General features: G+C 38.6%; 1 protein-coding gene across 1 annotated transcript in view; it reads right to left on the reverse strand.

The window, feature by feature from the left end:
* Window positions 1-7,169: 7,169 nt before the first annotated feature.
* Window positions 7,170-13,856, reverse strand: part of col4a1 (collagen, type IV, alpha 1) — a 61,237-nt gene continuing 54,550 nt past the window's right edge. The window contains exons 50-52 of the mRNA XM_017704697.2: window positions 13,389-13,503; window positions 13,094-13,266; window positions 7,170-9,117 (exon numbers count right to left, since the gene is read on the reverse strand). Coding sequence (XP_017560186.1) covers window positions 9,036-9,117; window positions 13,094-13,266; window positions 13,389-13,503 — 370 coding nt within the window. The 3' untranslated portion in view covers window positions 7,170-9,035. The remainder of the gene's footprint in view (window positions 9,118-13,093; window positions 13,267-13,388; window positions 13,504-13,856) is intronic.

Below are 13,856 nucleotides of genomic sequence, written 5' to 3' on the forward strand. Positions count from 1 at the left end.
CATTTAGTTGTATTCTATAGTGGACCTCTCTTGCTGCGAGTGTCACAGACCAACTATACAGCTAAGCCTCTAAAACAGAGGCATAGCACAAGCATACCCAATCAGACAGGAGAAGAAAGTTTATTAAGCCAGATTTTCCTTTGCTTTCTGTGAGTGCCGTGATGGTATCATGACAATACTTTTCATTACAATATCTGCCCAGCTCCACCTTTTTTCCTCAGCCCTCCAATCACTACTTAGCAAACGTTGCTATCCACCATTGCCTTAAGCCATTAGAATCAGCACAGCAGTGTTTTAATTTGATGCTCCAGTAAGGGATGTTTTAAGTAAAGTAGTTGTTATCTACTAATCCAAAGCCAAAAACTAAATTTTAAAAGCACTGTCATCAGCAGTGGTCTGCATATTTGACACTTGACAATGATTTTTACTACAAAGTCTAAACTGGGCTTTGTAAATATGTCAAAGCAATCATTTATCTGTGAGTCATCACAGGTAAGACACAAATGGACCATAAACATTTTTCATGCCTGCCATGGTCATAGGCTTTTGCATATTATGAGTTTAAGGTTTTGGGTTTGCTGTTTGCAAAAAAAAAAAAATGTTTTCACTCAGATTTACATAATGTAAATCTGAGTGAAAAACATTTTTTAGCTACATACTATTATAAATCTAATTTATAGGAGTGGGCAATATGGCAGAAAAGGAACATCCTGATACTTCAAGATGTTTTCACGATAAAAAATATGTCATGATATTTTAAGATGGAACAGGCAACATAATGCCAGATTTTAAAAAATGTTATCAAAAGCTAAGAATACAATGATTTGTATTACACATTTCACAAACTTTTGCAAACTTTGTACTAAATCCAATTAAACCATTCCAATGATGTTCTCTGTGTAATCGAGCAAGCAGCTGGGTGCCACCAAGTGTCTTTAAGTGCTAAAAATGTCCATTATATGTTTAGAAAAGTATATTGTTAAATGTTATGAGGTAATTGATCACAGTAAAGATAAATATTATCATGCTACTGAGCTTTAATTTGATCAAAGTTTTTTTCTGTTATTTACAGAAGCTACTGTCCATGGTAATCAAACATACTCTACAGATGTGGAAGACAATAACTAGTTTGGAAAATGCTGGAGTATTCCTTTAACAAAAAGATGCCTTTAGGTAAAGTTGCTGGGGAAGCAAGTAGTGCCTCTAAGGTTTGTTTTTTTTTGTACACACATTACCAGGTGAAGTTGAGTCCCAGGTGAGATCAGGTAATGGGTGCTGGGGCAGCTGGCAGTGCCCTGGTGTGTCTTGGCACAGAGCAAAGCAAGAGCCATCTCTCTGGCTGCTCAGCACTCTGCCTGCCTGAGCTCTGGGCACCAGAATCAGCCCTTTGTTCACCACCGCCTGACACCGAAAGGAAACAAAGCCTGGAGAAACTGGGAGAAACAAAAGAGGAGGCGAAGGAAAAACAAGCTGTTGTGCTGAGACCTGTCCTCAGTGTACTTTTGGCAAATGATGAGTGGAGGAGTTCAAACAAGGCATGCAGGGAGACGGGGGGAGGGGAGGTGATGCCACAATTTTAATACTTTGAATCTCAGACAGGCAGTTCAAATGCTTTACAACATTTGTGAGAGTAAGCAGGACCCACCTGGGATCAATTTCTAGGCTACAGCATGCACCAACACAAGGAGCGCTAAAATCACAGCATGATACAACACACTGTTCAAACATTCATCAACAAAACCTGAAGCAGTCCATTCAATGGACCTTAATGTTACCTTAGCATTTAGGCAAAAATACAGTCCACAATATACACAGCAGTCCTTTGTTAAGTATAATCAGACTTGGCTCAGGATCAGGATAAAAATAACTATAGTAACCACTGAATAGTAAAGTAACTACATTCTGCTACAAAACAAATTTGTATAAATCAAATTACATACATTATAACATAGAGTGATTTCTAGCAGAAATATATTAAAATCACTCTTACACAGAGCTCATAGTGATTTTTCCTTTGATTCATCACCACACCATAAAGCTTCACTTTGCACATTGCCTTTGTTTGATTAGTATTACAATGATGCTGCTATGGGTGTGCTATGGCATTTGCAATGTCATGTTAGTACCAAGCAGTAGGGTACATTCACAGTCCTACATTGGGTTTAATACTACTTTCAACAGCTGTGTATTAAATACAGGTATTTTAAGCTTGTACGATTTTCAAGTAGAATATCACTGCTGTCACACAAACACATTGTATCTGCCTTCTTGTTTCTTTTTTCTGCATATGTGGTACAACATCATGATGAACCAACCAATAGAAATGGTCCAAAATTACTTTGAATACTGAAATTTCCCAATAATATTATGCTACAACAAAAAAATGGGTGTACTGAGTTGAGGTAAATACATATAAATTAAATAAAACTTACATTATGGGAAGTAAGAAGACAAAAGGTTCTAACTTGCTGTTTAGAGGGCAGTGTTCATTACTATTTGTTTGATAGCTATGTAGCTAATTGTAATGTTTTTACCATGTATGCTGGCTGAATGAGCTTGATCATTATCATTGATGTGAAGAACTTGTAGCTTTTCTTAACTTTACACATCATTCTGAAACTGTAGACATTTGTGTTATTTGATTGGACACTAAAACCAGTGTTAGCTACTAAGTAAACACTTTGGGCTTGTGTTTAAACAGCTACAAACAATGAATAAGAAAAGACAATTAAGCACTGTTAGCAATTAATTATATGACAATTAATAGTCAGCTACAATTTCATGACTGTAACTGTTAGGTTAGCTCCTGTCTTTACTTAAATAATTCCTTCCTTTACTTAATTATATAATCAAAAGTAATGGATTTTTAAACAAGTAATCAATAATCTGTACATTTTAACACATTTTTAAAGCAACGCTCCCAACCCAGACTATAATCCAAGCAAGTCTCAAGCATTATAAATGCTATTATAAATAAATGCATCTCCTGAATGGAGAGAGAAGTCATGATCGCTTAAAACAGTACAAAGACACACCGACACCAATGCACTTGACCTCACAACTCAACAGTAAGGCAAACAGTGTGTAGCCAATAGCAGCAGAGCCCGTGGAGGCAATTCCCCAAGTGACCTTGAACCACTCACTCACAAATGTTTATGTATGCCACTATGCCTCAGTCATGTGACCATGCTCATTCAGCTGACTGGTTGACAACAAGGATGTTTGTTCAACATTCACTGAGATCCTTCACCTGAAGGATTTTTAGACCTCATATTGGGTTTACAGTGGGCTCACCTGTACTATTCCACAAAACTGGATAGTTTATTATTTTTACATTGCCTACAAAAAAACGTCTCCTAGTGTTAAATTAACATTAATATTATTCATTTTTGTCTGTAAGAATTCATGTGATTACTGTAAGGATTAGTTCCAAATCAGGGGCTGTGTAACACTCCAGTTGTAACTCAGTAAGGTAATATAACTGACGAGCTGAATCATGTGTGATAAAGCAAACGAACTGTGCAGGACTGGAATTTCCCATCTATCATAACATTCTAACAACTGAAAGTCCAGTTCACTGTAAGGTCACTGTGGAGTGATTTGCCTTCTTCTCAGAAATGACAGCATAGACCCCTCACCTAAATCTCCAGCCACCGGCCCTATGTCCTCCCCAGTCTAGAGTGTCTTCACTGATCGCTGAAGTTTCACAACCGTCCTCAGCTGCTCCACTGACCACATAAACACTCACCCTCAAAGAACTGAGAGTCCAAGGACACATTTCGACCTGGCAGCAACAACGGCTGAAAACCATAGCTTGATGCAGACATGCATGCGCAAAGCACCACAAATGCCTTTGCATAAATAACAGACAAGGCTTCCACATATTTGTGAGATCTACAGTCTCTTTAAAGCTTAATTTGTGTATCTATTTCTGAATTAGAGTGCATCTGATTGACACAGCCACTTCTACTTGTGAAAGATACTTTATCTCTGTCATTTGGTCTTGTATTTGTGTACATGTTTGTGTCTAACTGTGAGGCATTTCATGCCATTTTACATCTATTTTTCTTCCACTCAAAAAAAAAAGAGCAGAAAAAAGTCAGCAATGTTCCAGAGTTTACTCAGAAACTCTACTGAGTACTGAGTCAAAGTTCATTCATTCATACATGGCATTTTCCCAGCAGCCCATGCCTGAAAGGGTAAAAGGTTATGTTTGCCCTTCTGGCAAACAGAAGGAGGGAACAAGGGACGAGCTTCCAGTAAAGATGGAGAGATCAAAGACGTGGGGTATCTCTTCTTCAGCACAATCGATCTGTGTATGTGGCCAAGAGCTTTCGTGCTCCCACACACTAATATACGTGGACACGAGTTTTGCAAAGCATATTCATTTAAGAACATACAACTACATTCTTATGCACACCCCCAAACACAAAAATACTCCACCACATAGTCTAAACATGAATAATCTAAAGGTGACCAAAGGGTTCTTCGGAATGACTCATTAGAAGAACCATGTGTTCCTTAAAGAACCTGTCAGTGGGTGGTTCTTCAGAGGAATGGTTTGATGAAATTTTAAATTTACACAATTTTCCACTTACCCTATATGTAGTTGATCAGCCAAGACATGTTTGGTGTCCAAAGCTTGGAGGCTAGCAGTGCTAACGATCACTAGAAGTAAATAGCCACCAAAATCTTTTCCATAAATATATCCTCAAAGCATCTTTCAAACCACTTTTTGAGAGGGTTAAGAGAAGTTTTGGGCATGTATTTAGGGAAAAGATTGAGTTCTACTGTTTGTTAGCATTGTTAACTTCATAGCTCCAGCGCAAAACTAAAGAAGCTAAATTTGGAAATGCTTTGGCTGATTGACTATATCTGGAGGTAAAATTTCAAGCTTGGAAAAGGTTCCAATTTAATTAGTTTTTTTTTTCTTCCTAGAACTGTATGTGCAAACAAAAACAAATTTAGGAGCCTATATTTTCAAGAGCATCCTCCCATACATATATAGCATACTCAAATTCATTATGAACCTTTGGGTGTTTTAACACTATTAGTCTTATAATAGTTTTAAAATGGAGCATCTGGAACTGATGTACTGCAAAGCCATTAAAAATATCCCTTTCACAGGCAACTGAAATCTTAAGGAGGACCAACAAAGAAGAAATAAATGACCTTCATCTTCATACATCTCATCAGACCTGTAAAAGTGACCTGTTGCCCTCATCTGAGAGAGGTTAACTTTTGCCACATTTAAGTGCTTCTCATTGTCACTCTGCTCTCAACCAAAGAGAGGTAGTTTTGTGGGAGCTGAGGCCTTTTTCTGAAAACACCTTTAAGCAATGAGACTGATGTCTGTCACAACCTCTTAAACAATGAAGTAAACCTGAGCAGAGAGACTAGTACAACTGCTTTCCCCTCTAGCTCTGGCACAAAAACACTTTTTGTGAGAGATATGTAAGTAGAGTAGATGCAGTGCAAGGTGATCCTGCTCTGATGCAATTCAGCCATGAACCTTCAGCTCTCCAACTGCCAGACCACAAAGCTGTAAAACACACATTACAGCCCTGGAACTGGAGAGCTGTGGTAGCTCCCATATTACTAAGTGAAAACCCCAACAGCCTCCATCTAAACAGCTGTTAACTGACACAAACATACAGATCCTTATCACTGCTCTTGGTAGCAAGCTTTATGCTCAAAAGTAATAGGATATGTTTCACTTCCTGTGCCAGTACTGGGAGCAAACGTTTAGTTTGATGTAATTAGAGTGCCCTCTTCAGGCCAATATGTACAATTATCACTGGCAGAGGCAGAAGAAGACTACATTACCCAACATCATATCATCATCATCATCATCATCATCATCATTATCACCGTCGTTAATCGCTTAATCCAGATAGGGTCGCGGTACATCACGATATAAACTATTCATTTATTACTACAATTTTTTGACAACTAAAATGTATTAAATTTACGAGTATATTGCTGTCATCTGAACAAAACCTTGCTTCTCCAAAATAGTAACTGCAGAAATTAATTTATTCATGTGTGAGTCAAGAACCACACGGATTTGGAACAACCCGTAGGTTTATTCAGAAACCGAAATAAAGAGAGAAAACCCAGTTACTGAGGCTGACATCCCACAGCTCTACTACTGTGACTAAACATCCCAGAAGAGAGACCCAAGCACTCTGATTGGCCTAGACACAATACACATGTATGTACGGTGGCCCATAATGAACAAACAAGATGATCATTTAGCCAAATGATCTAAAGTAACTTTACAGGAGAAGCAAAAAAACATATTTTACTTTTAATTTAAGTCAATGGAAGCAGAATTATTTCCAGATAATTTGGGGCCATATCTTTTGGTCCATTTATCATGAAATTTACACACAATATAAAGAGCAACAGGCATTTTCAAATTGTCAAAAGCTGGAAAATGACAAAAATGGCCAGTTTCAAAATATGCCATTCACTCCCCAGTCTATATATTTACATTTCAAAAACATATAATTTTGAGTTGGAACTAGTGCATTTACAGTCCCAGAACATTATGCCTCCTCCACCAAACTTTATTGTTGACATTATACATTTGGGCAGGTAGCGGCCTTCTGGCAGTAACCGAACCCATATTTGCCTGTCAGACTGCCAGATAATGCATGATTCATCCCTCCAACAGATGTTTTCACTGCTCCAGAGTTGATTGGTGGTGTATTTTACACCACACCCCAGTGACTGACTGCGCATGGTGATCTTAGACTAGGGACTTAGGCTTGCTTAGCCATGGAAATCCAATCCATGAAGAACATGACAAACTTAGTTATTGAGCTGATGTTGCTTCCAGAAGCACTTTGGAACACTTTTTGCTTTTTGAATGACAAACGGGGCAGTCAATTGGAACAGAGATTACTATATCAGTCTCAAAAGTACAGAAACATAAACAGTAAGGCATAAAGAGAGATTGGAAAATGGTGGTGTAAAAATAATTTTAAAATGTTTTTGGTACACAAGCCCACACAGCATTGTAAAGGAAGCAAAGGGGGGAAAATGGAGGTGAAGACGATGAAGGGAAATATAAGATATGGCCTCTACATTTCAGAGACTTGAAAACAGCAGAAACAAAACCAACCATGAAGGAAAACACATTACCTGGAAATAATACACAGAACACTTATACAAACAGTTTTATTGTATGATTTGTACAGAGGAGGCAGAGACATGAAGTAGTGAACTAACTAGAAATCTGAAGCAGGGGGGGGGGGGTCAAAACTTAAATCTGTGTTTAAAAATCCCATTCCATCTCTGTATTCTTCCATGAATCTCAATGCTAAGCAAGTGCTTTTAATACTGCATGGGAACATTCACAGGGAAAGCAACATCAGCAGTGCTAAGCTACAACAGCGTCCAAGCGAGGCCAGTGACATTACATGAAAGAGTACAATCAGCTGGCGTGGGATAAACCAGGATGAAGAGGTGAATGGGCATTCAACTTTATTTAAAGCACTTTCCGAATACATAAATACACCTGACTTTCTGACTTTGGCTGAAACAGTGGCATTGTTTTAGCTGAATATATTTTAGAAAAAAAAATACTTGGACTTTATATACAAGAGTATCTTGAAAAGTTTAAAGCTTGCAAAATCAAGTATATTCAGTGTTTTTAAAAAAAACGGTAAGTGTACGTGTGCATATTCTTTGGTCTAGCATTCAATTACCAGGCACTTAAGACAGCAAAAAAACCTTGAGACACAGAGACCAGCACTATAATGACACCGAAGACAGCACAGCATCCTGGGTAGCATGATCTGAATAACATGTTTGGGTCACAGACAGACGACATGTGCTGAAAACTTGTGCTGGAATCTATAGGAGCCTTATCAGTGTAACAGATATATGAAAAAAATCTTTTTGTCATTTGGTAGTTATTGAGCTGAGTGGTAATTAAGCAAGCATGGCTGCCTCTGTTGCCTCTGAGCAGTGGGCTTGCAAATCTACATAATTCAGGTTAGAGGCGAATGCAGAAGTGTTCATGTATGTGAGAGTGTTTGAAATCTGATTGGGACATTATGATATGACTGTGCAGTACAGCAATAGCAAAAAGCACATACATAGAGCAAACTCACCACACACTAAAACTGCTTGTGGATGTAAACATGTTTTGTCCCACTGCTCTACCCCAGACACAGAAAAAAAAATGCTGTGAAGTTGCACACAGATGTGGGCTTAAAAAAGCATATAGTGCTAAATAATATAACTCAACATTATGTGCCTTAACCAAACTGTCAGTTATATTATGACCTGGTTAACAGAACAGTAAAAACGGCCATGTGTGGAAAGCGCCCTTGGTCTCTATAGTTTCCATAAATAACTAATTATGACAAAATTAAATGCATTTACCTGAAGAGATTATGCTGATGAGTGTTAATTACTAAACAAAGCTATATATTTACAACAGAGCTCAGTCTACACCCTGGCATCTGGGCCACATTAAGAGGATGCTGACAAGCATAATTTATGGTGTAGTATTAGAAAGAAAAATCCAAATCTCTGAAGTTAGTATATGATAATGAAAACCTGAAAAAAAAGATAAACAGGATACTTACATTTCGTGCTGTTAAGTGGCATGGGCAAAAAAAACAGCAATAAAACAACTATAATATTTGTATTCAATAGCACCTGATTCACAAAACTCTTTTTTTCCAAAATGACAGCCTGTTTACTTAGATGTACTCAGTGCAATTGTAAACAAGTGTCATTTTTGTTAAAGAAACATAGTGAGGATGTTAGTGTAGTGTTCTATATGGAAAAGAGCCACCAGAAAGGGTCTCATCAGCGCAGACCAGAGAAGGCTGACATCCACCTGTGTGGTTCCATTAGCTTTTCTGAAGGAAAGAACTGAAAGTCTGAAAGAACACTTTTTAGGTCCTCTTCTCTCTCTCCTTTTCTCTCTCTCTAAAGTAGCACCATGCTGTTTTTTTTACTTCTGTAAAACTGGAACATGAAAACCAGATGCTGAAGAAGAAGTGTGATTTGGCCTAAGTCCTCTTCATACACACTTGACACCGACTGATGTGGGTCCGCAGATTCCCGGCCTTTAGCGTAGTGGGGACAGGTTTCCTGGATTGAGACATTGATTAGCAAGGTGTAAATAAGCAGCAAAATGTGCTACAGTAAGATCTGGTTTTGTGTGCCGTGGCACATTAAAATGACCTTTCACATTAGAACACAAACTCTTTGTCAAATAAGTTAACACATTCTCTTGCTTAGAAAATTGACAAGACATTTTAACCCGAGGTGCACAATGCTGCTCATTGCCAGTGAGGGACAGATGCTGGACAGTCAACAGCCTGGACATTTTGAGCTTCACAACACTGGAACTTAAAGCAAAGTTGCCATTCAACGACCACTTGTATTCAAGGCCAGTGCACAAAGAACCTCATGTACATACATCTACAAAAACAGTGGAGGTCATCAAAACACACCAGCCAACTATTAAACATGGTGGTAGATCCATATAGTACATGCTGCTATGCCATGGGACCCATTAAGTCAGACGACTGTGCTACATGGTTGTGTAATGGTCAGTGTATATGAGGTCATTTAAAAGGATGAGCTGCAGCCTATAATGAAAGTGTTCACTCATGATGTTCTCATATGTCAAGATGTTAATGTTCTTTTACACACCCCTGAACAAACCTCCCTCTTTCAAAGACTGGACACTTTTCTTAAAGAATGGCCCAATACCACCCCCACCACACATAGTTCACAGGTCAGGGCTCATGAGATATATCCAAGGATTAAAGATGCTAGGTTTGGAAATGTTAAAGTTATTTTGTCCATCCCCTACAGCTGTAACCTTGGCATGTGAAAGAGTCGTGCTTCCCTCTAGTGACTGAAAAGAGATTTTGTTCTTATTTTGAAGTTCAGTTACAAGTACACAGCAGAAGATCCAGATCCTAAAGATTTTCTACAGATTTCCCTTTACATATGGGTTCAATGTGGCCAATAACATTATAAGTGTATTCTGCATAAAAGTAGTCTCTGTGCTCTGCGTAATGCAAAAAACAAACAAAAAAAAGGTAACTCTAGAGCAGGTATTTTTTATTATAAAACATTGTCATAAAATGCTACTTTTCTGAATTATTTAACACCTACAAGGTGTGTATCAAATAATGGAAACACTAGATGAAATACATTTTATCAGTTACACCTATTATATAAGTGCACTTTTTAGGTTTAAAATTACTCACTGTTGCCTATGTGATGCTGCACAATTTCTCAGCCCCTCTCTGCTTCATTCATCAATGGAAAAAGACCACCTTAGTACCACCACTGACCAGTGGTACACTATTCTGAGGAAATTAGTAATATCAACACTATAGTGGCACCTGATTCTAAGGGATAGGCTGCAGAATTAATTTTTTTAATTAATTGATTTATTTGAAGATTATTTTCACTGTACGTGAAGAATTTAATGGAGTAGCACCTTCATATGTACCAGAATGCCTGACTCTGTTCAAAGTCATGGTTTCAGATCATCAACAGTTTGAAGTACAAAATAACTGATGGAGCAGTCTACTGCTACTAGGCACTAAAGACCTGTTTAGCTATTAATATTTCTGAAGCATATCCCACTACTAAGTTTTAAAATAATTTAAATATTTTAATACTTTAACATTTTATTATCATGTCCATTATTCTAATACTTCAATACTGTACAGTACTACATTGGTACATATAGCACTAAAAACTTAAAACAACCAGGAGATGCTTTTAAGGACGACATGAGTCTGCATCAGGAGAGCTGTTAAATCATCAGCCCTTTCCCTTCAAACTCCATCTCCATCTACCAACTCTGGTACAAATTGTGCAAACTTACTATACTTAGCTGTCCTTTAAAGAGAGGTGGTCAGCAGCCTACCAGGTGAACTTCAGGACACATTTGATTAAAATTGCCTTCAGGAAAAATACAGTGATGTTGACCAAAAAATTAATAATGTTGTCATTAATATACAACCCCAATTCCAATGAAGTTGGGACGTTGTGTAAAACATAAATAAAAACAGAATACAATGATTTGCAAATTCTTTTCAACCTAGATTCAATTGAATACACTACAAAGACAAGATATTTAATGTTCAAATGGATAAACTTTATGGTTTTTTACAAATATTCACTTATTTTGAATTTGATGCCTGTAACACGTTCCAAAGAAGTTGGGACAGGAGCAACAAAAGACTGGGAAAGTCGAGGAATGTTCAAAAAACACCTGTTTGGAACATTCCACAGGTGAACAGGTTAACTGGAAACAGGTGAGTGTCATGATTGGGTATAAAGGGAGCATCCCTGAAAGGCTCAGTCGTTCACAAGCAAGGATGGGGTGAGGTTCACCACTTTGTAAACAACTGCGTGAGCAAATAGTCCAACAGTTTAAGAACGTTTCTCAATGTGCAACTGCAAGGAATTTAGGCATTTCATCATCTACAGTCCATAATATCATCAAAAGATTCAGAGAATCTGGAGAAATCTCTGCAAGTAAGCGGCAAGGCAAAAAACCAACTTTGAATGCCCGTGACCTTTGATCCCTCAGGCGGCACTGCATTAAAAACCGACATCATTCTGTAATGGATATTACCACATGGGCTCAGGAACACTTCAGAAAACCACTGTCAGTGAACACAGTTCGTCGCTCCATCTACAAGTGCAAGTTAAAACTCTGCCACGCAAAGCAAAAGCCATATATCAACAACACCCAGAAACGCCACCAGCTTCTCTGGGCCCGAGCTCATCTGAGATGGACTGACGCAAAGTGGAAAAGTGTCCTGTGGTCTGACGAGTCCACGTTCCAAATTGTTTTTGGAAATCATGGACGCCGTGTCCTCCGGGCCAAAGATGAAAAGGACTGTCTGGATCGTTATCAGCGCAAAGTTCAAAAGCAAGCATCTCTGATGGTGTGGGGGTGTGTTAGTGCCCATGGCATGGGTAACTTGCACATCTGTGAAGGCACCATTAATGCTGAAAGGTACATAAAGGTTTTGGAGCAACATATGCTGCCATCCAAGCAACGTCTTTTTCAGGGACGTCACTGCTTATTTCAGCAAGACAATGCCAAGCCACATTCTGCACGTGTTACAACAGCATGGCTTCATAGTAAAAGAGTGCGGGTACTAGACTGGCCTGCCTGCAGTCCAGACCTGTCTCCCATTGAAAACGTGTGGCGCATTATGAAGCACAAAATACGACAACGGAGACCCCGGACTGTTAAGCAACTGAAGTTGTACATCAAGCAAGAATGGGAGAGAATCCCACCTACAAAGCTTCAACAATTGGTGTCCTCAGTTCTCAAACGCTTATTGAGTGTTGTTAAAAGGAAAGGTGATGTAACACAGTGGTAAACATGCCCCTGTCCCAACTTCTTTGGAACGTGTTGCAGCCATCAAACTCAAAAAGAGTAAATATTTGCAAAAAACAATAAAGTTTATCCATTTGAACATTAAATATCTTGTCTTTGTGGTGTATTCAATTGAATATAGGTAGAAAATGATTTGCAAATCATCGTATTCTGTTTTTATTTATGTTTTACACAATGTCCCAACTTCACTAGAATTGAGGTTGTATGTGTCATTTCACCCAAGAAATTGTTACAGCGTAATATCTACAAAAGCTTATGTCACTTTACATAGGTGTTATGTCAATGTAATGCCAACAAAAATGAATGTATGACAGCTGACACCTCTTGGAATAAGCCTAAATGTTTATTGTCATGAAAGGTTGATGCAGGTGTCATGTAGCCTTATGAGCACCACTGTTTTGTAAAGTGTTACCTGGACTAATTAATGTCTTTGTTCTACAGTGTTTTATATATTCTGTCTTGAGAATTCCTGTACTATGCAGTTGTCAATACTGTAGGAAATCTGACAGAATTCATCTACTTATCAAGCCCTTCAAATATGAGGTTAGTTGTAATAAAGTAGGGAACCATTAAAATGAGTAGTGTAGGTGTATTCCTGGGCTGCACTTGGAAAAGCTTGCTCTACAGCATCCATAGATGACATCACAGAGAGTGGCCAAATAACAGAATGTGTAAGCGTACCTAAACATCTCTTCATCCTCGATGGTTGCCAGCCAGAAGCTGTAGGAGTTGGCATAGTAGTTGCAGGTGCCACGGCCGTGACATTCAATGAAGGGAGCAGAGCGGAACTCCTCCAGACAGGAGCCGGGGGAGGCCAGAGCCTGACCAGAACCCTCAGCACCCGCACTGGTGTGCTGAGAGAAAGAGAAAGAGAGAGAGAGAGACTAAATACCACTGAATCACAGCTTAACAGCACTTGAATATGGCCTGTATATTATAATGTATATTCTACACTGCATTTTTTATTTTCTCTCACCATGACAAAGGAATATCCAATCCAGAGAGAGATCCAACCATGAGGGCAGGGTGGGATTGCAACAGTCTGACTGTGCACAGCAATGACCATGGCAGGAGCCTCACACACTGCACATCTATAGAAGATCACAAAGATGAACAGATGAATGTACACATACAAATCAACAGAGCAACCCTGATAGCGTAATCCAGACATCCCTAGTATCAGAATTAGACCCCTTGGAGATATATATACTTTACAGTAAGATGGTCACAACTATCAGAAATTTGAAAGACTCTGATTGGATTGACAAACTCTACTGATTTTTGATGTGAATTGTTTTCATAGCAGGAGTTCTGACCCCTCCCCTTTAACCTGACATTAGCAGCTCAACATTTGACTCAAGAATTTATCCCTAATCCATTACATCTGGTCCAGTTAATGGTTTTCTTTTTAAGATCTCAGGGTTGTGACCACTGGTCTAGTCCA

This window comes from Pygocentrus nattereri, chromosome 6, assembly GCF_015220715.1.
Source record: "Pygocentrus nattereri isolate fPygNat1 chromosome 6, fPygNat1.pri, whole genome shotgun sequence".
NCBI lineage: Eukaryota > Metazoa > Chordata > Actinopteri > Characiformes > Serrasalmidae > Pygocentrus > Pygocentrus nattereri.